This window comes from Pteropus medius, unplaced genomic scaffold, assembly GCF_902729225.1.
Source record: "Pteropus medius unplaced genomic scaffold, Ma_sr-lr_union100, whole genome shotgun sequence".
In the NCBI taxonomy this organism is placed as follows: Eukaryota; Metazoa; Chordata; class Mammalia; order Chiroptera; family Pteropodidae; genus Pteropus; species Pteropus medius.
Window position 1 is genome coordinate 25,518,042 of NW_024351730.1, and position 27,405 is coordinate 25,545,446.

The 27,405-nt window shown below is 31.4% G+C and overlaps 1 protein-coding gene across 4 annotated transcripts in view; it reads right to left on the reverse strand.

The window, feature by feature from the left end:
- The window catches only part of CNOT6L (CCR4-NOT transcription complex subunit 6 like), a 95,736-nt gene that overhangs the window by 15,918 nt on the left and 52,413 nt on the right, over window positions 1–27,405 (reverse strand). For all 4 annotated transcript variants that reach the window (XM_039845526.1, XM_039845525.1, XM_039845524.1 and 1 more), the window contains 4 exons: window positions 17,555–17,623; window positions 14,779–14,936; window positions 12,879–13,033; window positions 1,860–2,011 (listed from right to left, as the gene is read on the reverse strand). In XM_039845526.1, coding sequence (XP_039701460.1) covers window positions 1,860–2,011; window positions 12,879–13,033; window positions 14,779–14,936; window positions 17,555–17,623 — 534 coding nt within the window. The remainder of the gene's footprint in view (window positions 1–1,859; window positions 2,012–12,878; window positions 13,034–14,778; window positions 14,937–17,554; window positions 17,624–27,405) is intronic.

Consider the following 27,405-nt stretch of genomic DNA (forward strand, 5'->3'; position numbering starts at 1 on the left):
ATCCCTATTCTATATGCTAAAGTTAGGAAGTATACCATGATAGAATCAATATTTGATTATAATATCTTGATTTGCTGAGTTATTAGTGTAAACAAGCACTTTAAATATCTCTGTCATTTAAATATCACAATAACCTAGTGAGGTAGGTTTTCAGTTGAGTTATCTAAACTTTAAATTCTTCCCACTGTCCAGTACTCATTCATCTTATATTCCCTGGGCACATCAGTGATAGGTCACTAGAAAACCAGTAACATCATATTAACTTACACAAAATAAGAAAGTGAATTTCCTATCAACACGAATTCATTCCATACACACAGATAAGGTAATTTAAAAAATGAGATTTAGGGAATAGTGAGCTCTGAAAGTCTGGACACTTGGGTTTTATATCTGGCTTTATTACCAATAATTTTGTGTAGTCTTCGGCTAAAATTTTCTAAGCTCTCTTCTTTTCCTAAAAGCTTTATTGTGTCACTTTTGGCTATAGATTAAATAAACGTTCGCTGTATTAAATATTAAAAACTTGACCCTTCAAAGGGGTCATAAATACCTTCTGTAATATTAAATTCTTCTTCTAGGAGTACAAGACAGACATAGTTCAGAATGAAATTGTCTATAGTATAATTTATAATTACTCCTGAAAAATTAAAAGGAGAGTAAAATTCCAAAAGAAATTCGATTTTTACATTACTATAAACAAAAGGTACAAACTTTTGAGAAGAATGAGACTGGAAAGGACATAAAAATAGGTAACAATGGAGACTAAATAAGAAAAATTTTAATCTCATATCAAAGATTGTTTTTGATGATGGATAAATTGGAAAAAAGGAGAAAAAAGGAAGTTTGTAAGATATGCATGATGTGAATAATTCAAATAAAAACTCAAGGCAAAAATCTTTTCTTCTACAGCTAGTAGGTACAGAAAAAATCATTAAAAATAAAGTCTTGATGTGATCTTGCACCTTCTCCTAGCTCTTGCCTAAAGTATAGCTAAGTCAACAGTTAAATGCTCAAAGGTAGGCAGTACAAAGGGGTAGGGGGGAAGTATGGATATGAAAAATACATAAGTTTCTAACTTTAAGCTATAAAAAATCTAAAATGCAAAAGTAGCAGGTAGATAAAAGATCTGCTTTTACCCTGACAATGACTAAGACAGATATAACAAAAAAATTAGAGAAAATGTGCCAAGTACTTAACCTTAAAGACAAAAGCTTTCACTCTCTAGAAGCTGAAAATATAGCTAAGAAGAGCTCCAACTCATCATAATTTCTAAATTCAGCCTAACTAAAACATATCCTATTTCAAATAACCTTTTGGAATTTATGGCATATTAAAGACTTTCCTTTTTACAGATTACCTGGAAAGTAACATGTCAAGAAATACATGCTTTACAAAATTAGCCCTATTTTCCGGCCCATCTCCCATAACTTTCCACAAAAGACAAGAAAATAACTGCAACAAATAATAGCAAGATTCTCTGCACCTGACATGAGAAAACTTGGGATGATGTTTATTTTTATAAGAGTATTTTATTTTATTTTATTATTTTTTTGCTTGCTGAATCTTTTTTTTTTTTTAACATTTTATTTTTTTATTTTCCCCCTCCCTTCTGGTAACCACTAGTCCATTGTCCATGTCCATGAGTCTCTGTTTGTCCTGTTCATTTGCTGCTTTTAGGTTTATATCCCACATATGTGATATAATGTGATTTTCAACCTTTTCTGTCTGGCTTGTTTTGCTTAGTATGATTATTTCAAGGTCCATCCATGTTGTTGCAAATGGCAGTATTTCATCTCTTCTTATGGCTGAGTAATATTCCATTGTATATATGTAGTAAGAATATTTTAAAATGCACTCACCTGCTCCAAATAGTTCTTTGTGGACCTCTAATACCACAGCAACACCAATATTATCTTTTGTCATCACTCTGTTCAGCATAGCTTCGGATCCATCTGAATTAGCCATTGCTACTTGGTTAAATTCCACTGTATGCTTCTGCACCAATGTAAATCTAAAAGGTACAATGCATTATTACTATGGTATTAGGTACGTGGATATCATGCTAACAGACATTAAACGAAGGGAGCACAAGATACACACACTACTCACTCTCTCTAGTCACTTGCTAGCTGCAAAGGGCCATGGGACACAGTTCTGGCCAATAGGACATAAGAAGTTTCATTATTGTAAAACCTTCTTGGAAGCACCACTTAGTAAAGATGGCATATACATCCCTATGCTCTTTTACAACTTCGTCCATGTGGTGAGAAGTTGGAGGGCAAAAGTTAACCCACTATAGATGGAGAAGCAGCTGAACCAATTTCTGGACTGACATTTCTGGACTTCTTGTGTGAGAAAGTTACCCTTCTCCCATTTCTTTAAGCTACTGTTGGAATTTTCTGGTATTTAAAGGTGTATAGAACATTAATGAGTCAGTAAGTCAATGAGAAAAAATGGACTAAAATCTACCTACCCTGTTTGCAGTTTTATTCTCACCACATCAAGAAATTTGTCAACACAATACAGGGACATACCCTTATCTCAGCTAAGGAGAACCCAATTTTTCCATCTGGCTTTTACTAGAAAGCTGGAATTGGTACGTAGAATTGGAATGTATTTCAGAAAAACAGATTCTATATGATGAAGAATGGCTCTCCCTGAGATTATAGCTCTGGCACTAATAGTATTTTCTTCCTTACTGCCAAATTAAGTACTGTAGAGTTGTAGAACCTAATAGGATTCAGTCTAGCACTAACATTTAATAGCAATATGACCTTGGTCAAGCCATTTAACCTCATTCAGTCTTCTATTAAATTTGTGAAATATTTATCAATGACCAATCCCTATTAAATATACTGTCTACTTTTCACTACGTGTCAAGTGGAGAGAAGACATCTTTGTTCTTATAACAGGATCCCATCTCATCTTCCTAACTTTGAAACAGAAGCAGGAACACATCTCTGCTAAATGTTGACTAAATTCTTACTATGCCACAGGACACTGTGCTAGGTGAAACAATACTCTTCTCCCTACTTCAATTCTGAATATCTCAGATGCACTGAGAAGTGTAAAAGGTTAGGTTATGTGCCTATTTCTAACCCAGAGTGATTAAAGATAGTATAGCTTGTACTCTCTACCCTAAAGAGGTGACCTTTAAACTGAAACAGGAAGGATAAGGAGTTACCAAGGTGAAGAATGGAATTAAGAGCACTCTAAGTAGAGGAAGAAAAGGCCCTGAGCCACCAAAGAGCTGTGTTTACAGGTTAGAAAAGAATGAAAGAGTATGAAATGATGTTGGAAGGGTATGAAATGAGAAGAAGATGAATGACAAGGGAAGGACATGACATTTGATTTATATTTTTTAAGATCACTCCAGCTGCTTTGTAAAGAATGAATTACAGGAGCCAGAGTGTTAATTTTGAGACCAATTAGAAAATTTTTGAGGTTGTTTGGGTGACAGCTGACAGTAGCTTAGACTCAGATAAGAGAAATAAAGAGGAGCAGGCAGATTCAAAATATGCTCTATAGGTAGAATTGACCATCCTTCACATCAGACTTTTTCAAACATCTTTAAACGGAATACCTTTTTCATTCAAACAATTTCTAGTAAGATTCTCATACATAAAACAGATGAAAGAAATATTATGTTTGAATAAATCGATCACTAAAATAAAGGATGTTTTGATAAAAAAAATTGAAAACAGAGGGTAAGGATGATAATTATAGTCTTATATCAGTCTCACTACCCAAATTTTTATGTATTTTTGTTTCAGTTATATGGTATTAATAAAAATCCTCATTCACATAGACACACAAGTGGTAAATAACTGGCCTTGAAGTCAGAAAAAGCAAGCAAGCATGCAAAAACTCAATTTAGAGGTCTACACCAAAGCAAGTCAAGTAAGCAGTACATCAGGAAAATGTTACTGATTTCCAAAGTGTTAAAATTTGGTATTTGAAACATGTGAGTAAACACATTATTTTAAAATTACAGTTCAATTATTTTTATTTAATTTTTGAAATATAAATACAGAACTATTGGGCTTATTTATAAGAACCCATAGTTCTATAGGAAAGTCTGAAAATCCTGCTTAATTGTAATATTTTTAGTACTGGAAAATTCTACTTCTACCTAAGTCAGGCCATTACTTGGGGTGAGGTATCTAATTATTAGAAGTATCTTCCTTAACTAAAATTTGTTTTCCTGTGTTTTTCTCTCACTAAACTTAGACCTAGATCTTTTCTTTAAAGGAATATAGAATAAATCTAATTTGTATTCCACTTGACCCTACAGCTGACCCTTGAACAATATGGAGACTAGGGGGACTGACCCCCAGCACAGTTGAAAATCCACGTATAACTTTTGCCTCCCCCAAAACTTTAGTTGTATTCTCAGAATCCGCAGGAAATTGGTTCCAGACCCCACCCCCTGATATTCAAAATCATGGATGTTCAAGTCCCTTATTAAAATGGCGCAGAAAGATGAATACAGTCGGTCCTCTGTATCCACAGATGCCCCCAACCACAGATCAAAAATACTGTTTGAAAATACTGGTTGAATCTGCAGATGTAAAACCCAAAGAGGCAGAAGGGCTAATGTACATTTATTAGAAAAAAATCCACGTATAAGTGGACCCACGCAGTTGACCCTGTTGTCTAAGAGTCAACTGTACTTTAAATATACATTGCAAATCTTTTCTAGGAAAAAAAAAAGATAAATTTTTTATATATATGGTGTAAGAGAGTTCTTCGTTTTAACACCTCAAGTTTACTCAAAGGTGCAGTATCTAGAATTGGGCATAAATGAACACTACCTTCTTCACTGTGACTGTATTTTTGTTAATAAAGACTGAAACTGGGGATAGTCATATTAATTATAAGCCAAATAAGAATATATATCTAAAATTTTTTGGTCTTTTTCGTTCTTAAATCAGGTCTCTTCAGTCCTGCATTTATAGATGCTTAAAAATAAGTGAAAAAATGATTTTATTAAGCTACATACATTTATCACAGAGATTTGGGAATGAGGAAAAATATAAAGAAAATTTAAAGTCACTTGCAACCCAACATCCCCATTAATAAGTCAATAATTTTAATCCCCTGGACTTTTCTCCGTGCATATGCACTCAAAAAATATTTTATGCAATTAGGATAGTACTTACAAGTTTATATTTTGGCTTATTAGTGAACATTCTATCAGAGATTCTTCTCTATAAAATTAAATATTCTCCAAAATCAATTTTTATAATCGCAATATAGTTCACTATACAGACGCACCATAATTTAAACTGTGTTGGACATTTAAGTTACTTTTGATTTAAGCTATTATAATTAACGCAATTATGTACATTTTTGCACATAAATATTTTTCTGTATTCTCAAATGATGTTATCTCTCCCTCTTTCTCTTCTTTTAAAAAGTCTAAGAGCATAGACTTTATCTATTTCTGTTGAGTATCATTTCATGAGCTTCTCATTAGTTCATCAATTCAGTTACTAAGAGCACTATAAAACTTCATTCTATTTTTCCAAAAGATTAAATATCTCTGCCAGCTTTTTGGTTTTTATAAATCTTATGTGTATGTATCTGTCTTCTCTGAAATAATCAAAACTCTCAATAGGAATGATGAAAATAATAAAAGCTGCCATTAAGGATCTACTTTGTATTAATACCTGTGATAGGTACTTCATACATATAGTCCTAAACCTTACAAAAGTTTTGCAAAAGGTGGACAAGGAGATATACTGCCCAGATTCCTCATCAACATTCCAGATTCCTTCAGGAATTGCTCCAGTTGAAGACTGCTGCTTTACCAAAGGTCAAGTATTTTGGGAGTGGCCCACATCCCATTTTAGATGAAAAGCAAAAGATAAAGATCTGGGGATTTTGGTCCTTCCTGGGTTAACTCTCACAGACCATTCATTTCAGCTCCAAAACTACAGGTGGGGTCAGCTGAGGATGTCAGGATGGCAACACTTCTTTACCCTCTATGCCCAATTCTGCTTCTTCCCTGTTCCTTTCCATGGATGTTGATTCCAAAAAACTCCTGAACACCAAACTCACTCAGTTTTCTCTCTAGAGAACCCAAATTGCAAGAGGCAGTACTATTATTCCCTTAGAAGTTCTTTTTGAAAAGTGAGATAGTTCATTCATCTCCAATACCCTAAAACTTCTATACACCAATAATCATAATAGATTACATATGCCAGTCCTCTAATCATACTTTTGCAAGATCTTTTAGTAAAATGAGATGTAATCATCTTGATTTGGAAACCTAACTAATTAAGGCAGTTTAGTGATTCTCTTGGTTTACCAGTCTTATCTTCTTGGTTTGCCAATCTCCTCTTCGCACAATGTTATTTCAAATATCCTCCTTGTTATCTTACCACTCTTACCAAACCTCTGCATTTTCTTAATTTTCCTGGCAAAAATCACAGGTACATAAATTCTTTAAAATATATGCTTGGTTACTGACTTTCCTTCATTAAAAAAATATATGTCCTTGCAAAATGAATCCTGAACAATTATTCTGTTTATTAAATGCTGCCAACTACTCTTCCAACTTTGTTCTTGCTAGTATAATTTATAATTGTATTGCCCTACTTTTGACTTAAAATTTCCCAATCTTCTTGAAGTATCCATTTGTTAATGGCTTTGATTTCAAAAAGTTTAGAAAGATAAAACCAGTGTTCCTAAACAGAGTACATACGTCATTATAACCAACACTTCTTTCCTTGGTGCATAAAATACTAAAAGAGGCAGAGTCACATCCTTGAGTTTTATCATTTCAGCTTCATCAATACAGTCATGTATCACTTAGCAATGGGGATACATTCTGAGAAATGTGTAGTTAGGCAATTTTATCATGTGCAAACATAATGATATACTTACGCAAACCTAGATGGTATAGCCTATTGCTCCTAAGCTACAAGCTTGTACAGCATGTTACTGCATAAAATGACAGAAGATTAATCAAGAACAAGAGAAAATGATGCAATCAAGAGGCATGGTAAACACTAGATGTATGAAGCTGCTGCATACTATTTTACAGCACTTGTTTTAATAAAGACAAAGAGTACACGCTAAAATAATGATAAAAAGTATAGTATAGTAAATACATAAACTAGTAACAGTCGTTTATTATCACTATCAAATATTATGTACTGTATATAATTGTATGTGCTATACTTTTATACCACTGGCAGTATAGGCCTGTTTACGTCAGTATTACCACAAACACATGAGTAATGCATTGTGCTACTTTATGACGGCTATGATATCACTAGGCAATAAGAATTTTTCAGCTCCATTATAATCTTATGGGACTGCTGTAGTATAGGTGGTCTATGGTTGACCAGAATGTCATTATGTGGTGCATGACTAGCTGAATAACCAAAGAGATAGTTGAGAACTAAGGAACTAAAGAAAGTTTCTTCTTTCCAGTGAGAATTAAGTAAGAACACAGATATACTTCTTGAACCCTAAAAAGTTTTAAGGTACTCTGCTTTTAGAAAATGAAATTTCCAACACTACTGCGGGTAACTGTAATCTCCTACAACTTATCTTGTTTCTGTAGTTATTTTAAATTTATAATAATAATAATTTATAATATAGTAAAACATAATTATCCGTATTCTACCTATACCACCTTACCAATACTACTTCATACTTTTCCCTTCCACACACAACCAAGTAAAATGTAGTCCACTCTGCTTCTACTTTGTCTCGCAGATTTCCAAACAGGTGGTATTTTGACATAAAGAGGTCGTCCTCCATTCCTTCTATTAGATGTTTCTTGTGAATAAGACATACTAGTTTATAGTTATTTTCCATTTATCAATCCAAGCCATCAAGCCTTAGTAATAAGTAAAATCTTAAAACATGCCCCTCTATTTTAATTCATTTAATTATTCCTACTCCGTAGATAGTACATAGATACTATAAATGTTATTCCTGATGTTATTTTATCTTAGTCTAAGAATTCTATATATTCACCTTTTTAAAAATCTTATTTCATAGAAGGTCAAATGGGTATGAGAGATCATACGTAATAAATATTGATATGACACAAAAACAAACACAAAAGACCTCACCTCTCTTACATGATTTGAGAAAGATTATTAGATTGAATGTTTCAAATGCAGGAAGAATGTGTTCAAAAGAGTCCTTCAAACAGAAAAAAGAAATAACTCAATTTCTTACTAACTTGTGACCTAGAAGTAATTTTATGTGCTGTGATGTGATTAAATTAATACTAGGGAGAAGACAGTGAATACCAACTATGAGCAGGCAAAACAATAACGTATAATTTCACTTACATGTTGAATCTAAAAAATAAAACAAACAAAATGAAATAGAAACAAACTCAGAACAAACTGATGGTTGCCAAAGGGGAGGGGGGCAGGGGATGGGCAAAAATGGGGAAGGTGATTAAGAAGTACAAGCTTCCAGTAATGTCATGGGAATGTAATGTATAGCATAGGGAATAGTCAATAATATAATAACTATGTACACTGACAGATGGTTACTAGATTTATTGTGATTACTTCATAAGGTATATAAATACTGAATCACTGTCGTACACTTGAAACTAATATAATATTATATGTCAACTATAATTTTTTTAAAAAAGTCATATTTCCTCTGCAAATTCATTTAAGAGCCAAAAGGAACAATGTAGTAGTACATTGTCCAGAAGAAAGCATTACCACACAAAAGTTAACTATGACCCTTTCTGAATCATATCCCAAAACTCTTAAACCTAAAGCAAATAGAAGTTTTTATTGCATATTCAGTACTATAAAATGTGTTCCTGGGTCCCGTTAAGTAACCATGAGAGAGCCAGTAAATAATTTACTAAAAAAGATAAGCTTAGAGACTGGATAAATAGGGGAGAAAAGGGAATATACACCATCCTATCTATATTTGTAAAATTCTCTTAACCACTGAAAGCACATTTACTTTCTTGATCATTTTAGCCCACATAAGAAACTTCTGAAGTTAGGTGGAACAATTATTACTATCCATATTAGAAAGTAAGGAAACTGTGGCACGAAGCAATAATTTTATGTACTAGATTAAATTAATGGTAAGTTAACATTAGAAACCAGAAATCGCAATGTTTTTTAAAAAGTAATGTAGACAAATTCTAAATGCAACTACCACGTATGACATAGGAAATTAATAACTGAGAAACTAGTGAGACAGGATAATCATAATAAGTCATTTGGGGATAATACTATAACCAATGAATGTTCTCTTCTCAAGCACAAAACTACCTGTAATAATATAGGAAGAAAAAGCAAGGACTTGGCCTTATGTGGTACCTCTGAGATTGGAAGCCAGTCAGAAAGCAGAGGCAATATAGCAAGGACTAAGTAAGCACCATGACAACCTGGTTCCCAGATCCTATTGGAACAGACTATCTCTTCACAGTGTAACAGTCACACTGTCTTAAACCTGCTGTTCTCATCTTTCCCTTTCTCACTGATTTGAAACAAAGCAGGATCAGATCAGAACTGCTAACCTCAGGAACAGCAAATCTAGGTCTGGTTTCATTTCCATTTCTCTCCACTTTGGATTCCTTCAAATTGTGTATCTAAATCCAAGACCCCATTTCTACTAACTGTTAAATCTACAGAATAAAATATGGCAAAAAGAAATTCAAATTTCAGAGTCTATAAAACTTCTCTATAATAACAGTCTTGCCATATATACCCAGAAATACATACAATTAGGCATATATGTATTTTATAAAATAGTTTGAACTGATGATAATACTTATTGAGATAAAGGACAAAGCAAAAGCTGATTTCTGGCATTTTATCAATCTAAATTTATATTTTCTGGTAACTCTAGATGTCAATCCCAAAAAGAGGCACATAAAAATGACCAAAAGGTGCTTCCAAATCTTGAAGTGCCTTGTGAATCCCCAAAGACCAAATTAAACTAGAATGAATATGATACAGGAATATTTTATTCTAATTCTCTAAAAATTGGTAATCTGTGTCCCCGCCTTTACTAGGCAATATCCTATCCATTCATCACAATAGATAAGAGATTATTATAGTATTTTGCTCAAATAGTAATTTTATCAGTTTCCATTTATTGTTACCACTCTTTTCAATGAAAGTAAAAAACTGTCATCAGTGAAGGTTAGGAATTATCATCCAGGAACTGGATTTTAGAGGAATGAAACTGAGAATGAGTACAGAGTTGAAGTCCTTTCTACATCTATCTTTTCACTTTGTTCTTTTTGTTAACTATATAAAGAAATTATCTTACCAGATAATATACAAATATATATAAATGAGGAAATAAGCCCAGAAAGGATAAGGGAATCTTCAATATTATACAGCTACATAAATAAGAGAAGGACCTGGCGTCAAAACTATCTTTTATTTGCACAGCATTATCTCTCCAATCCGAAGAAAGAATAGAATAAAGGCAAGGTAGTATATTTTGTGTTTAACTCCCAATAGTATGGCATTGGATACCTGTAGCTAATATGACATAAACAAATACTTGGTACTGTTCAGAAGAGGTAGAATGTAATCATGTATCACACTTAAAGTCTGGGTCTATTTTCCTGTTGCTGGATCCATGCTACTATTTAGGCAAGAAGACTTGAAGAAGGGAAGAAATCCAAATGATGCATCTATTTCCTATGTATTCATCTCTTAACTAATTCACAGTATTTTTAACTATTCAAGCATCAATTCATCTCTTAACTAATTCACAGTATTTTTAACTATTCAAGTATCAAATACTCAGTTATTTAAAGTTTCCTAGATAATTCTTACTTCAAAATCTTATCTAATAAATTATCAAGGCATTTTAGATTTTTCTTTTAAAACCATAAAGACAATGACAAAAATTTTCTGTATTTTCTTTCATCAGAAAGAAACAATGCCAAATGGATAAAGAGCTTGATGTTAAATGTCTCGATGTGATCAGCACCTTTAAAAAATATTATGGTGTTTCAAGGAAATTTGTGTATGCCTATAGGTTAACAAATATCAAATTCAAGACAATTTTTCCAAATGAGGTAACTTTATAAGAGGTACCAAGTAATATTGAAAGCTCAAATAAGAAGCCTAGAGATTCAGTTTAGCACAGTGGTTAAAAGCACTGACTATGAAGCCAGACTACACTCAGTGCCTTGTTTTCCTCATCTATAAAAATGAGGAAATAGCTCTATTCCTACTTCTGAGGATTGCTTTAAAAATTAAACAAGATAATCCATATAAATAAAAGGCCTGACATGTAAATACTATGAAAGTAATAGCTTGTTTATTCTAAAATTCATTAAAAAAAAAAATCGACCCACTACATTTATTCTGACCTTGAATATTATAGGGCTGTGTACTAATTGTTAATCAAAATGAGAATGTCTTTATTAAAAATTCATAGGAAAAAAAACAGAAAAGGTACAAATAAATAAGAGAGGTGAACCAAATATCTTTCAAATTCACTTAATTGATTTACTTAAAATAAGATGTCATGCTGGTAATATGCCTATATCAATAAAAACATTTAATTGGCTTTGTTATAATAAGTATTAAATAGGAAAAAGTCATAAGCATGTACATGCTTATAAGTAGGTGATTCTCTATAGAATATATCAAACTCAAATTATTATTCATGAGATTTAACCTCTATCATACTTTCAAATATTTCAGTCTTCCACTGGAGATCCCTTCAAATTTTCCACTCTAAAATTGGCAGCCTTTAGGGAAGCAAAAATATTCTTCTCTTTTCCTCAAGATGGTAACCAAAAGAATCTGCCTCTTACCATCTAGTCACTCAGCCAGCACTCAAGAAATAGCCTGGTATGGCTCTGTACCTTCGAGTAGGAAGTACAGGTCTAAATCCAATGCACACAACATAATAAAGCCAGTAAGAGAAATACTAAAATTACAAATGACTACAGAAACAGAATTATAATGATAATAAAAGTATTTCCAGGTAATTTAATGGTTTAGGAAGTACCTACCCATTCATTACTTCATTTAATTCTTATAAATACCTCTGAAGTGAGTAGGCTGAACACATACTGTTTTCCATTTTAAAGTCAAGAATATTAAAGCACAAGATCATTTATTTTAATAGGTAGATTCGTAATATTCTCATTTTGACTGTACTATAATCAACTACATTAACAGCCCTAAAAAAAAAAACAAAAAAACCACAAGTCATGTTTTCTGATTGCCTGATAATGACTGCTTTCCATTGTCCTGTCTCAATCAAACCTTTAACTCTCCACCTCCATAAGCTCTGTGCCGCTCTTCTGTCCTCCTTTATCTATCTTAAGGCATATCTCTACCTTAATTACACCATTATATTGTGATTTTCTTATATGCTTACCTTTTTCTACTAGACTAGAGCTCTCAGTGGGATTAGGAACTATGTCTTGTCTATCTTTGTGTTTATTGTGACTAGCACAGCACTTGTCACAAAGCAAATACTCAATAATCATTCAGTAAATAAATAAAATGTTAACTTAAAGATGAAAAGGTTGATAAAATAACTTACTCTAAACAAGGCCGACTATCAAAAATAATCAGAAACTAAAACCTTATTTCCAATCTTAAAAGATACTACTTTCTTTTTTTACACCAAAACTAGTACTTTACTTTATGAAAATATATTTGGAAATATGACTATAACACCATATCAAGTACATGAATTAACTTAAAATTTAATTTTGTATCACTTGCTTTCTAGCTCTTTGTGTGTTTTATAAGGTTAAACTGAACTTTTTTTTTGTAAAAGTAACTTATTTGAGATATAACTGACACATAGAATGAAAGCCATTTCAAATATGTGGTAATTGAAGAAATAAGTTTACACTATCATGCTTTGCTTCCTTAACTTACTTTTCTGTTTTGAAGAATATTGCACAACCGTCCACATGCTTTCTCTCCTGCTCAGACATGATTTTGGCACGTGACTTTGGAGAAAAAAATCCATCATATCCACGCTCCTTCAACGCTGGCAGAAAGAGAGTGAAGTATTGCTCTGTTTCCACTTCCTGAGGTAAAAGAAAAGTTATCATTGACATGAGGAAATCATGATTAAGAGGAAAACTATGATTAAGCTATAAAAATGTCAGCATTATGAGTAAGATGTGACTAAGTTAAAATAATTCACATAATTTTCTATCTTTCCTTACTGCTAACAGCAGCCATTTGACAATGGCAGCTTTTTAAACCTAAAAGAACCAGATGTTATATGATTTTCTCATGCTCACATAGCTAGTAGGTCCCAAGTCTTTTGACTCCCAATTTAGAGGTCATTCCACTATCCTTCACTTCCTCAAGACTGGTAATTAAACAAATAAAGTTGATCATATTATAGATTAACTGCTAGGGAATAGTAATTTTATACATAAAAAGGTAATTTAAAAATTAAAAAAATTTTTACAACTGTGGTGTAAAAGAATGATACCCAAAAGTGAGAAGCTTAAGATCAACCAAAAATTCTACTTTAAGGAATATATAGGTACCTGAATCCAGTGGTCTCTGTTAATAATTCAGAAAGTACATTAAGTGCAATAAATAAGAAACAAAATGTCAATAGTGTGACTGAGACTTTATTTTGGAAATATATCTGTAAATATATAGATAAGTGAATTAAAAAACGTATACAAGAAATACTTCCTAAGTTTTAACACAGCAACTATGATTTGGGACATGAGGTTAGGTGTTTTCTTCCATCATTCTTTACATTTTTTCAAAATTTTCAACTTTTCTAGAATAAATACTTTATAAGGCAGTATTATTTTTATAATAAGAAAGCTTTTATTATGATATTTTTATCCTTCAAACTTTACTTTAGGAGTAAGGTATTATTACTTCAAATACTGAATCAAATACCACAAATACTAAATACTAAATCAAAATGGGGACAATTAGGTAACTACAATAAGCCTGTTTGTCTCCTCCTTCCCCCAATTCTGTGGACAGTTCTCAGTGTTGAGAAGAGAATTTAACTTTTGAAGACTTTTATTTATTATTTCCCAAGAAGTTATATAAACCATGGGCAACATAAAAATGAATAAGCTGTAGTACAAAAAAATTTTTAAGTAATAACTTTCTCTCAGACTAGGCTGAAAAGAAGGTATAAAATTTTAACGCTAAAAATTTTAAAACACCTTTGTAAGTATTTAATATGTTTTAAAAGTTGCTAAGAAAAAAAATTACTAAAAACCGCCTATAAATCTTGGCTAATCATTATCTGAGTGTTGAACAGAAGCAATAAAACATTTCAATGGAAAGGTGCTTCTTCAGTTAAATTATAATAAAAGTGTTATAAAATAGAAGAATCTATATTTCAGAGGTGGTTTTTAAAATAAGGCAAAAATACATGATTTATAGTACAATATTTTTAAATGTTCAAAATGGTTATCCTTAAGGAACAAGAGTGGGCATTTTTTTTTTTCAGATTCCATTCAAGTTAAATTTATATTCCTAAAAGATAATATTTTCTGCAGCATTCTCTTTCAGCAATACTAATAATTTGTTCATGCAATAAACTGTTAACATGAATGATGCATGAAATAATTTTCACTTAAGAAAATAATAAATGTGTGTAAGTAAATGGCTGTACTTAGCAAAATTGTTCCATTGAGGAAATGTCTTCTGTGCTTATTAAAATTGTCCTTAAGAGGAGAAAAAACAATTCCTTCTGAGTTTTGCTTTGAACATAGGATCTCTCCCTTCTTTTATTTTTAAGTTCACCTTTATGTTAAAGATAATTCAATTTCTTTAGTGTTACCTGAAGACTAATGATATCTGCATCACAGTTAACAATTTCTTCCATAATTCCCTTTTTCCTGTATTCCCAGTTTAATGCCCAGGATGGACAATAGCCATATAGCTGCCGGGTGGCGTATTTATCACATAACACATTGTAACACATAACCGTGAATGATGCTAAGAAGTGGGAGAAAAAAACAACAGACAAAAGGGAGAAAATTAGGCAACTTTTTTCTAAAGCAATATTATGTACCTACCAGCTCAAGCACACACAGCATACAAACATACTCAAAATATCATCACTGTAATGCCTCAGACAAGATTCTGTTAAATGATATCCACTAAAGCTTCACTGGATTCCATCACACCAAAGCAATTTTACTAGAACAAGACTAACAGCTCATATTTGAGATTTTTAGGAAATTTATTTTAATAAATAAAAATTCAAATTTTAAATCAGAATGCTGATTTTTTTTTTGCTCATAATCTATTGAGCAAAGTTTCTCTGTATAAATGACACAAAAGCAAATTTTAGCTGCATTGTCATTCAATGGCTCTAACTTCATTGATTTTTATTAAGAGAATATCCATACTTAGTACTTTTTCGGACCTCTTAATGCTCTCACTGCTTTGAGCCACGATTTGGACTAACAGAGTTTGGTTATAAGAGAATTTTTTTTGCCCAATCAAAAGTTCACTTCTGAAATTAAATTCTCATTATCGATGTCCTTGAACTATAAAATGGTTATGAGCAAAATAATAATCAGAAAACATGGTTCATATTCTTGCTACTCAAAAGTGTGCTCTAAGGACCAGCAGTATCAGTTATCACCTAGGAACTCAGAAATGCAGAATCTTTGGTCCCACAAAGAAATATTGAATCAGAATCTGCAATTTAACAAAATCCTTAGGTGATTCATATGACACACAATATTAGTTTGAAAAGCCCTGATTTTTATCAGTAATTCTCTATCTTGGCTGCCCATTAGAATCCCTTTATAGAGCTTTTTAAAAAATGCTGACACCCAGGGCCCTACTCCAGACTAATTAAGTTGGTATATTAGGGTATGAGTATTTATGTTTATAAAAAAGATCCCAGGTGATTATAACGGGCAGATACAAGAAATCTAAGTAATAAGTAACACTTGACTGAAGTTGGTTCCAATTCGGATGATGGTAAAAATATTAAGAGAAACTTAGTTCATTGGCCCCCCTGGGGATCTGACTGGTGGTCTTTTTGTACACTGTTACCTTTTTCACCATCTAGTACTTATTCTTACATAGTTTGATTATGTAAATCACCCTTACCCATCATTGATTATTATACACATCTCCCTATTCACAAGAAGTAAAAGCATTTTAATAATTTTTTTTTAGTACTCAGATTCTACTCAGGGAAGCACCATAAATCCCAAGAAAAATTTGTACTAATTTTTCAATAAGGAAAACCCAAGAACACATTTCTTTGATAATTCAACAACTAATAAAAACATGTTTCTGTTGTTCCTTTTCTTAATGGAAATTGAGGTATGCAATATTAAGAAAGCTTTTCTTCAAGATTATGTTCATTCATACTCAAAAAGAGATTACACTGAAGAACCAGAAAATGATGTTTTTAATATCAGGAAAAAAAAACAAATTAATTGCACATTAGGGAAGGCTAAACATAAAATAAATCTGCCTAACTTAAGGCTTTGTAGAAAACCTTAGGTCTTCTTTTTTTTAGACTATTAATGTGTATCCTGATAACAGAGATGTTAGTCATGTTAACAGTGACACAGTGCCTCTTTGAACAGGCTGATACTATGGCTCAAGGTGCGGTGGTTTTAAAATTATTACCTCTGGAAGACACAGAAATGTACTGTATATGATAATATTTCTCAGTGTTATTAAAATGCAAATAGAACCATGAAGATGTTATAACTTTCCATATTTCCCAATACCAAAGAAAATGATTTTTTTCTAAATTTTCTTCATAACAAAAAAAACTCACAAAAGGCTTAAAAAGTACAAAATAAACTCTGTGATTTATCCATTAAAAATTATTCAAGTAACAGCATTCAGTGATTGGTTTAATCTTCATATTAAAACAATAACATTTTTATTTGTTAATTTTAAAATGAAATTAGATATCATGGGAACTATTACTCTTGTGATTAAAAAGGAGGCATTTGGAGAAATACCAATTCATAACTTATTTTAAGTAGAATTCCCAATCATAAAATGGCTAATAAGCAGTAAGAAGCCCTATAAATGATGTCACATCATTATGGGTCTCCACAGAGATAAAGTTTTATATTTTTTACATAACTTAGTTCTAGAAGTACTAAACCATATCCTTAAATTGCCCAAATGCTGTACGATATCTACACTGCTGGCCTGGTATCATATTTTGTCTCCAATATAACAAACATAGACCCATTCTAACTTATTCTTTCACAAGTGTTGTCAGTCTACCCATTCAAGAAAGATTAACTACCTAAGTAGGTTAAAATTTTTCAGAAGAAAATTCATTATTACTCATTTTTCTTAAGTCATCCAACATGCTGGTGTGAAGATGCCATCTGGAAGGCTATATTACAGGAATTATTTTAAAACAAGAGTAGCATCATTGTGAAAGATAGGAGATTTTTGTACATAAGTCTTAGTGTAGATTTTTTGATACGATCCATCAGTATTTTTATACTCATCTACCCAGGGGAAGTAAAATGTGAAGGCCTGTTAATTATATCACAAAATACAATGGCATTTCCATTATTTCTCAAAAAAGTCAAGGAAGAATAAAAACTATTTACCTGATGGCAGAATTTGGTCTCGTTCTTTTATTGTAATCCATGGCCTCGGAGGAAGCTGCTCTGGATGAACTGAAAAGAAAATTTTTAAATATGTTAATTTCATGAGTTTCTAAAATCAGTATTATTTACTTTACAATGTCAAATCAATTTCAGTTTTCTCTTCAGCTGTAATGACCCAGAAATTAACTTAGGAATCTAATGATATATAATAAAAATTTAGAAGACAAAAGAAATTTAAGAAAAGCTATGCAGAAAACACATACCTAATATATGAAAAGAACATTAAGAAATTTATTAATGGCATTTCCACCTACATAGTATTTATGAGAAGCACCTATTTAAAACCTTAAGTAGGATCTTATGTCTTAATTACACCTGCTAATTGTATTGACTCAGCCTTGTTCCCTGGTAGGAAATCAAAGCTATATGAAGTTTCGATATACTGATGAACTAAAATACTCGGTGTCTTTACAATGGAAAAAATAAACCACATATGAATGCATAAAAATTAATCATTTTCTAATGGGGCTTTCACTTTCTATTTTAATCTTTCTTTCGTAATGTCCATGCAAAGCAAGAGATTAGAACTACATTGTACAGAAAAAAGAAAGATATTGGTTAAACATTAATTGCGCAGATATGGTTATCAGTACCATGGAACTAAATGCTACCCAACTATCAGATGAAAGAAAATTTGGTAAGATTTAACTACTTCTTTTTTTTCTTTTAAAAACATTTGCAATTACAGGACAATTTGATTCAAGTTTGCCCAAGGTATTAGTGGCTGAGAAATGAATTCCTTTAAACAAAAACATGCCATCTTCATCCAGCCACAGAAATTCTGACACAAATCTCCAAGATCTTAAAAAGTGTCACTTTACTAACCATTTTGGTGTCTAAAAGTCTACCTAAAAGATACCAGTTTTAGCATCTATACTTTTCAAAAAATGGAATGAACATTATTTTGCATAGTCTATGTCTTACCAGGAAAGAAATGGTTATCAAAAGATGACAAATGAATCATTCAGCTGGTTCAACACGTTGAATTCTGAAAAATAATCATGCCTGCTAGGAGTGCCATGTTAAAATCATGGCAACTATCTCAAAAATGGAAAGCCCGATATATAAATACACTGAAGGATAAACAAGAAACTTTCCAGCTATTGAGATCTTTATTAGCAAAGATTAAAAATTCATAAATCAAGAAAATTCTCAATAAAACAAGGTGATATCAACATTTTGGTGCTTCTCAAATCTAACACACTTTAACTAATACATTACAATACATCAGTGTAAGTAAAATGCATAGTATTAACCAACAATACTTGAAGTCAGAAACATAGGAAAAGACTATGTCACCAGTAACCAGAAAGAATTAAAAAATGAGACAGTATGTTTTTATCTAGGTTAACAAAATAATTTTAACAATAATAATATCCAGAGTTGGATAAGAAACACACACTTGCATGTACGACTAGTAGGAATATAAACTAGTACTACTATTTAGGAGGACAAGTTGAATCATCTTTTAAAATTTAAAACATTTATATCTTTGTGACCCTGCAATTTTATTTCCTGAGATCAGCCCTATCTGCTTAAAGCAGATTCAAATACATATTCATTACACCACTGTTTGTATAGCAAAAACAATGGTAAATGGCTAAAATCCATTTTATGAAAAGTCCCTGCTACAGTTTAAAAGAATAAAAACATGTATGCAAAAATAAAAATGATATATAAAAAAATACTGTTAGATAAAAAAAGTAGAAAATATATAATAACAGAATGTGATTTACTGTATTAAAATTTTTAAAATGCACTTAAAAGAGTAAATAAAATTTCTATTATAATTTTTAGATGTAAATGTCTATAAAAATGTCTACAAGGGTACACACCCAACCTACAAGTGTTTATTTACATGAACAAAACTGCAATTAAAGATAGTGGTCAAAGGGAATTCTAGTCTTAACAGAAATTTTAACATTTTTTATGATGAGAATAGTATATTTAAGTGTGACATATACTTAATATTAATTTATTTAGTTTTAGGAAGGCTTTGGTCTTGCTTTTATATTCCACTTTTTATTACAAAAAATTTCTAACATATACAAAGGTGCAAAGAGCATAATGTACTAAATCTCTAATATCCATTATCCAGATTCAATAATTATAAACCCTTAGACAATATTGATTCATCTATAATTCTTCCTATTCCACACGCCCTCTACACCTGAATTATTTTGAAGCTGATTGCAGATATTTTATGTCTTCCATAAATATTTCAGTATATCTCTAACAGTTATTGATGACATCATAACATCAAAAAATTAATGGTGATTTCTAAATATGAAATCTCAGGAAGTCTTCAAACTTTCTCCATTGTCTCAAATTTTTTTATTTTTAATCACTAAACTATTATATTTGCTCCTAAATCAAAAAAGAGTTCCATAGTATACATTTGTCTTTCCAATTCTCATTTTGCTGCCCATTTCTTTCTATATCTTACTGTTGTTTAATTCTAAATATATCCCAGTTCTATTAGAATGTTTTTTTAATTGAATATTTGATCTATTCTCCACTGTTTCTTTACGTTGTTGTTGTTGCTCAGTATTCATTATATATATATTTTTTCTTTTTACCTTCTGACCCCCTTCATCCATTTCTCTCACCCCACCCCTGTGTTTGGCAACCACTAACTTGTTCCCTGTATCTATGAGGGTTTTCTTTTTTTTTCTTTACCCATTTTAGATTTCACATGTAAGAGAGATAATATATTTGTCTTTGCCTGACTTATTTCATTTAATATAATGCCCTCGAGGTGCATCAATATTGTTGCAAATGACAAGGGTAATATTCCATTACATATATACACAATTTCTGTACCTATTCATCCATCGATAGATACTTAGGTTGTTTTCATATCTTGGCTGTTGTAAAAAATACTACAATGAACATAAAAGTACATATATCATTCAAAGTTAATGTTTTCATTTTCTTTGGGAAAATATCCAGAAGTGGAATTGCTGTAACATATGGTAGTTCTACTGTTATTTTTTTGAGGAACCTCCATACTGTTTTCCATAGTGGGTTCACCAAAATACATTCCCACCACAGTGCACAAGGGTTCCCTTTGCTCACACCCAGGCCAACACTTGTTATTTCTTGTCTTTTTAATAATAGCCATTCTAACAGGTGTGAGGTAATATCTCATTGTGGTTTTGATTTGCATTTCCCTGATGATTAATGATACTGAGCATCTTTTCATGTACCTGTATGTCTTCTTTGGAAAAATATATATTCAGATTTTTCTGTCTATTTTTAATTATATATGTGTGTGTGTGTCTATTTGCTATTGTATAAGTTTTTAAATATTTTTTGAATATTGGTCCCTTATCAGATATATCATTTGTAAATATTTTCTCTCATTCAGTAGGTTACCTTTTCACTTTCTTGATGGATTCCTTTGCTATGCAGAGGTTTTTGGTACTTATTTTTGCTTTTGTTGCTTTGGTGTCAGATTAAAAAATCCATCAGCAAGACCTATGTCAAAGAATTTACTGCCTATGTTTTCTCCTAGGAGTTTTATGGTTTCAGGAAGTCTTATGTTCAAAGTCTATAATCCATTTAGAGTTTATTTGTGTGTACAGTATAAAATAGTGATTGAGTTCATTCCTTTACATGTGGCTGTACAGTTTTAGCAACACCATTTATCAAAGAGACTGTCCTTTCCCATTGTGAATTTTTTGTCACAAATTAATTGACCTATGCGTAGACTGATTTCTGGGTTCTCTGTTCTGCTGATCTATGTATCAGTTTTAATGCCACTATCATTCTGTTTTAATTACTACAGCATTGTAATATGGTTCAAAATCAGGGAATGTGATACTTCCAGCTTTGTTCTTCTTTCTCAAGATTGCTTTGGTTATTTGGAGTTTTTGTGGTGTGGTTCCATACAAATTTTGTGATTATTTGTTATAGTTCTTTGAAAAATGCCACTGTAATTTTTGTTAAGGTTTTCGTTGAATGTGTAGATCCCTCTGGGTAGTATGGACATTTTAGTAATATTGATTCTTCCAATCAATGAGCAGGAAATAATCTTCTAGCTATTTGTGTCTTCAATTTCTTTCATTAATGTCTTGTAGTTTTCACTAAATAGGTCTTTTGCTTCCTTGGTTAAATTTATTCCTAAGTATTTTAATTTTCTGATTCAATTATAAATAGAATTGTTTTATTTCTTCCTGATACTTTATTTGTGTACAGAAATGCAAGAGATTTCTGTGTATTGGTTTTGTAACCTGCAACTTTACTGAATTTATTTATTGGTTCTAACAGGTTTTTGACCAAATTTTCAGGGTTTTCTAGATATTATGTCATCTGTAAATACTGATAGTTTTGCTTCTTCCTTTTCAACCTGGATGCCTTTTATTTCTTTTTCTTGTCTAACTGCTCTGGCTAGAATTTCCAATACTATGTCAAACAGAAGTGGCGAAAGTGGGCATTCTTGTCTTGTTGCTGATCTTGGAGGAAATGCTTTCAGATTTTCACTACAAAGTATAATATTAGCTGTGGGATTGTCACTATGGCCTTTATTATGCTGAGGTAAGCTCCCTCTATATTTACTTTGTTGAGTTTTTTTTATCATATATGAATGCTGAATTTTGTCAAATGCTTTTTCTACATCTACTGAGATGATATGATTTTTATCCTTCATTTTGTTAATGTGGCATATCATCAACACTGACTGATTTGTGAATGGTGAACCCTAGGACAAATCATACTTGGTCATGATGTATGATCTTTTTTAATATATCACTGAATTCAGTTTGCTAGTATTTTGTTGAGAATTTTTTCATTTCTGTTCATCAAGGATATAGGCCAGCAATTTTCTCTTCTTGTCACATCTTTGGCAGTTTTTGCATTAGGGCGATGCTGATCACATAAAATAAGTTTGGAAGAGTTACCCACTCTTTTATTTCATGGGAAGCTTTGAGATGAATTGTTACTAAATCTTTGAATGCTTAGTAGCATTCAACAGTGAAGCCATCTGGTCCAAGACTTTTGTTTGTTGGGAAGTTTTTCATTACTGATTCAATCTCTTACTAGTAATCTGTTCAGATTTTCTACTTCATTATAATTAACTATTGATGGATTATATGTTTCTGGGAATTTATTTCTTCTAGGTTGTCTAGTTTGTTAGCATGTAATTGTTCAGAGTAGTCTCTTATGATCCTTGAAATGTAATTATTAACAGATATGTATTTATTACCATTTTGTTAATTTTTTTACTGGCTGTTTTTGTAAATTTTCTCTGTTCCTTTCTTCTTTTGCTCTCTTCCTTTGTGGTTTAATGATTTTCTTTAATGTTACCCTTATACTGCTTTCTCTTTATCCTTTCTATTTTTACTATAGGATTTTCCTTTGTGGTTACCATGAGGCTTACATGTAACAACTTATATCTATAAAAAGTCTATTTTAAGTTGATAACAACTTAAATTTAATCCCATTCTAAAAATACATTTTTTCCTAAAAATGAAACTACAATGCCAGTGATATGACAAAGAACAGAAATACAGTTACATGGGCTAGCATAAAATAAAATATATAAATACTGTTTAATCATATGAATATATATGGTCCTAGATACAGTACTAGAATTTGGATCAAAATTGAAGATAAATCTACCCTCATTATGAATAAAAAAGAGAAAGCAATTAACATCCTAATACATGGCTCAGCATCATATCTAAAATATAATAAAAATAAGTATCTCATTTTTATCTCCTATATATGCTATAGTAGGTGCTAACCAACCCTGCAACCAGTTCTGGAGCCACCAGGAATAAACAGGGAAAAAAATAAATGAAATGAAACCAAGAAAAGCCTCATTTCTGTGGCCAATGGAGCAGAAAAAGAGAATCCCAACAGGGACCAGGTGAGACACCCACACTCGGTGGCAGTGGTTATCCAATACTGTTGGTGCCAATTTTTAGCGGAGTCCAAGAGAGCCAACCCACCTCACACCTCGGAGTGGCCATCAGCACTTGGCCTGGTTTGCCCATAGTAAGGGTGTCGCCTGAGCTTTAGAATCCATATGCTAAACCTAAACTGGGAAACTGCCTGCTAAAATTGAGATTTTAAAAGGATTAAGAGTCATTTAACATAACCTTAAAAATATCCAGGGTGCAACTAAAAATCACTGGTCATTCTGAAGACTAGGAAAATGACAATTTATGTGAGAAAAGACTATCAACAGACACCATCACAGAGATAATTCAGATGTTGAAATTACCTGACAGAGATTTTAGAGCTACCATCACAAAACTGCTTCAAGTAATTATAAATTCTCTTGAAACAAATGAAAAGCAAAACAAAAACAAAACCCAGAAAACTCCAGCAAAGAAAGTTAAAATATATTTTTTTAAAAAGAACCAAATAGAAATTATTGGACTGAAAAGTATAATAACCAAAATAACAACTCGCTGGAAGGGCACAATAATCAGGTAAAGATAACGAAAGATAAAAGGACTGAATATGAAAACCAACAGAATTTATTAATTATGAACAATAAGAAGAAAATAAACTAAAAAATGTGAACAGAGTTTGAGATACCTGTGGGACTATAACAAAAGCTCTAAGATTCATATCATCAGAGTTCAGAAAGAGAGGAGAAAGAATGTAGACTTAAAAAGTACTCTTAAGAGTCAATGACTAAAAATTCCCAAATTTAGTAAATGACATATACCTATAAATTCAAGAAGGTGAGCAAACTTCAAGTAGAATAAACCCGAATAAATCCACACCAAGACATGTTATAATTAAACTGCTGAATACTAAAGACAAAGAATCTCAAAAACATCAGAGAGAAATGACACATTACCTATAAGAGAACAATGGGTTTCTTTTCTGAAACCATGGCAGCCAGAGGAATTGGCACAACATTTTCAAGTGCTGAAAGAAAAGAAATGTCAACCACAAATTCTACATCCAGCAAAACTATCCTTTAGAAATCAAGGCGAAATAAAGCTGTCATCAAAGAAAAATTAAGAGATTTTGTTGCTAGCAGACCTGCCTTAAAGAATGGCTAAAGGAAGCTGTCTAAACAGAAAGAAAAAAATAACAGAAGAATAAAAACATCAAAAGGAAAAAATGAGGAATGAGTAAAATTAGGGGTAAATATAATAGATTATCCTTTTCCACATGAACTTAAAACATACCTGATGGTTAAAGCAAAAATTTTAACAACACATGTGTGGCACTCAGTGTAGGCAGAGTAAACACTAGAGACAATTATATTTAAAAGTGGGGAGGATAAAGTAACATAAATGGAAGTAAGGCATCAATAATTCACTTAATGTGACAAAACACCATTATCAGCTGACTGTGCTAAGTATGTATATTGTAATATCAATAGCAACCACTAAGAAAACTATCTAAGACAATATATTCAAAAACAGCATTAAAAAAAATGGTCCTAAAAATATGTTTAAATAGCCCACAGGAAACCAAGAAAAGATAACAAAGGAAGGAGAAACAAAATAAACAGAAAACAAGTAATAAAACAGTAGATTTTAGTTCTACATATTTATAATTACTTTAAATGTCAATACACAAATTATAAATAAGAGTGAAATCTTGGTGGAGTAGGAAAAAACATGACACATGACTCAGCTATATGCTGTCTACAAGAAACTCATTTCAAATACAATACAGTAAAGCTGAAAGAAGATGGAAGAAGATATACCATGCTAACATTAAACAAAAAATCAGAGCAGTTATATTAACAGCAATAAAGTATACTTAAGAGCAAAGAAAATACTAGGAACAATGAAGGTCATTACATAATGATAGAAGGATCAATCCACCAAGAAGATGTAGCAATCCTAAATATGTATACACCAAACACAGCTTCAAAATATAAACTTTAGCAAATTTAAAAGAACTGAAATTATATAGAATGTGTTTTCCAAGTGGTCCCAAGCTAGAATCAAACAAGAATAAAAGAAAGACTCCAGGAAATTAAACAACACATTTCTAAATAATCCATGAGTCAAAAAGTCTCAAAGAAAATTTAAAAAATTACATTAAACAAAATGAAAATGAAAACACAGCACATCAACATTTATAGGATGCAACTAAAATAGACTCGCAAGGGAAACTTATAATTCTACATGTGTACATTAAAAAGAAGAAAGATCTCAAATCAACAATTTGTTCTTACTCTGAACAAGGAAAAAAAAAAAAAAAAAACAAAACAACCCCAAAGCAAGAAGACAAAAGAAAATACTAAGATATAGGGAAACAGAAAGGTTATGCATAAAAGAACAGAAAAAATGTAAACTCTAACCCAAAGTGAACTCATGTAGCTATATTTTTTGTGCAGCTATACCAATGTCAAAGTAATAAGAACAGCATAACAATAAAAGTTTCAAATAACCAGAAAGATGAAACACAAAAATATAACCTCAATATATGTACTTAAAAGATTCTAAGAGCTACAAAAAGAAATAAACAAATCTACAAAGTGGGAGATTTTAATACGGTTCTATCAGTAATAAAAACAAAGTAATCATTAAATATATAAAACACATTTAAACAATTAATAAACTTTAATATATAAAGAATGCATCGCCAAACAACTATAGAATGCACATTCTGTTTAAGTGCACACTTAACATTTATAAATATGCATGTGCTGGGTACTAAATAATACATTTCAAAAATTTAAATCAAAACCAATCAGAGTACATCCTCTGACCACAATGGAATTAAGCTAGGAATCAATGATAAAGAAAACTAGCAAAACTCCCCTGGAAATAAGGAAAGAAACTTCTAAGTGATTCACCAGTCGAAGAAGAAATGATGCGAACCATTAGAAAATATGCTGAACTGAGTGACAGTAAAAATAATACAAATTAAAACTTGTGGGATACAGCTGAAAGCCATGTTTAGAGGGAGATTTATAAATACTCTGGAGAAAAAGTCTGAAAGTTAATAATTTAGGTATTAAAAAATCAGAAAAAGAGCAGGAAAAAAAAAAAAGAAAGCAAAAGATACTGAAAAAAACCGTGTAACAAGACCAACAAAGCTATAAACTTCTTTTTCCAAGAAAGTATTGATAAATCCCTGGGCAAGTCTATGCATGAAGTAAGAGAGATGGCATAAATAACTAATATCTGGAAGGGGAAAGAGAGATCACTATACATAAAATAGGCATTAAAACATCATAAAAAGATATTCTGAATCTTAATGTCAATACTTTTGAAGATTTAGATAAAATGGGAAACTTAGCAAAAAACAAATTTCATAAGTTGATAGAAAAATGGAACAGTACTATAGTTACTAAAGAAATTAAATCAGTAATTAAAAACTTCCTACAAAGAACCCCCAGGCTCTGATGTATGCTACCAAACATTTAAGAAAGAGAAAGAACACGAAGATTAAATAAACTCTTCCAAATAACAGAAAATGAGAAAGTATTTCTCAATAAATCTTATGAGGCTGATATAATCTTTATATCAAAACTTGACAAGGATATTGAAGAAAGAAAAATTCTTCACAATCTCAAACTCACATGCAAAAAAATCCAAAGTAAAATATTAGCTAACTGAACACAAGAATATGTTAAAAGGATAATAATATATTGTAACCTACTTGGGTTTATTCCAGGAATACAGAGGTGGTATAACAATCAATGCTTTTACTGAATTAACAAAATAAGGGACAAAAATTATAAACTCATATCTATAGAGAAAAAGTATTTGATAAAATTCAATATTTATTCATATTAAAAAATAAAAAAATTTCCTAGGAAACAAGAAATAGAAGAAAATATCCTTAATCTGATAAACGTT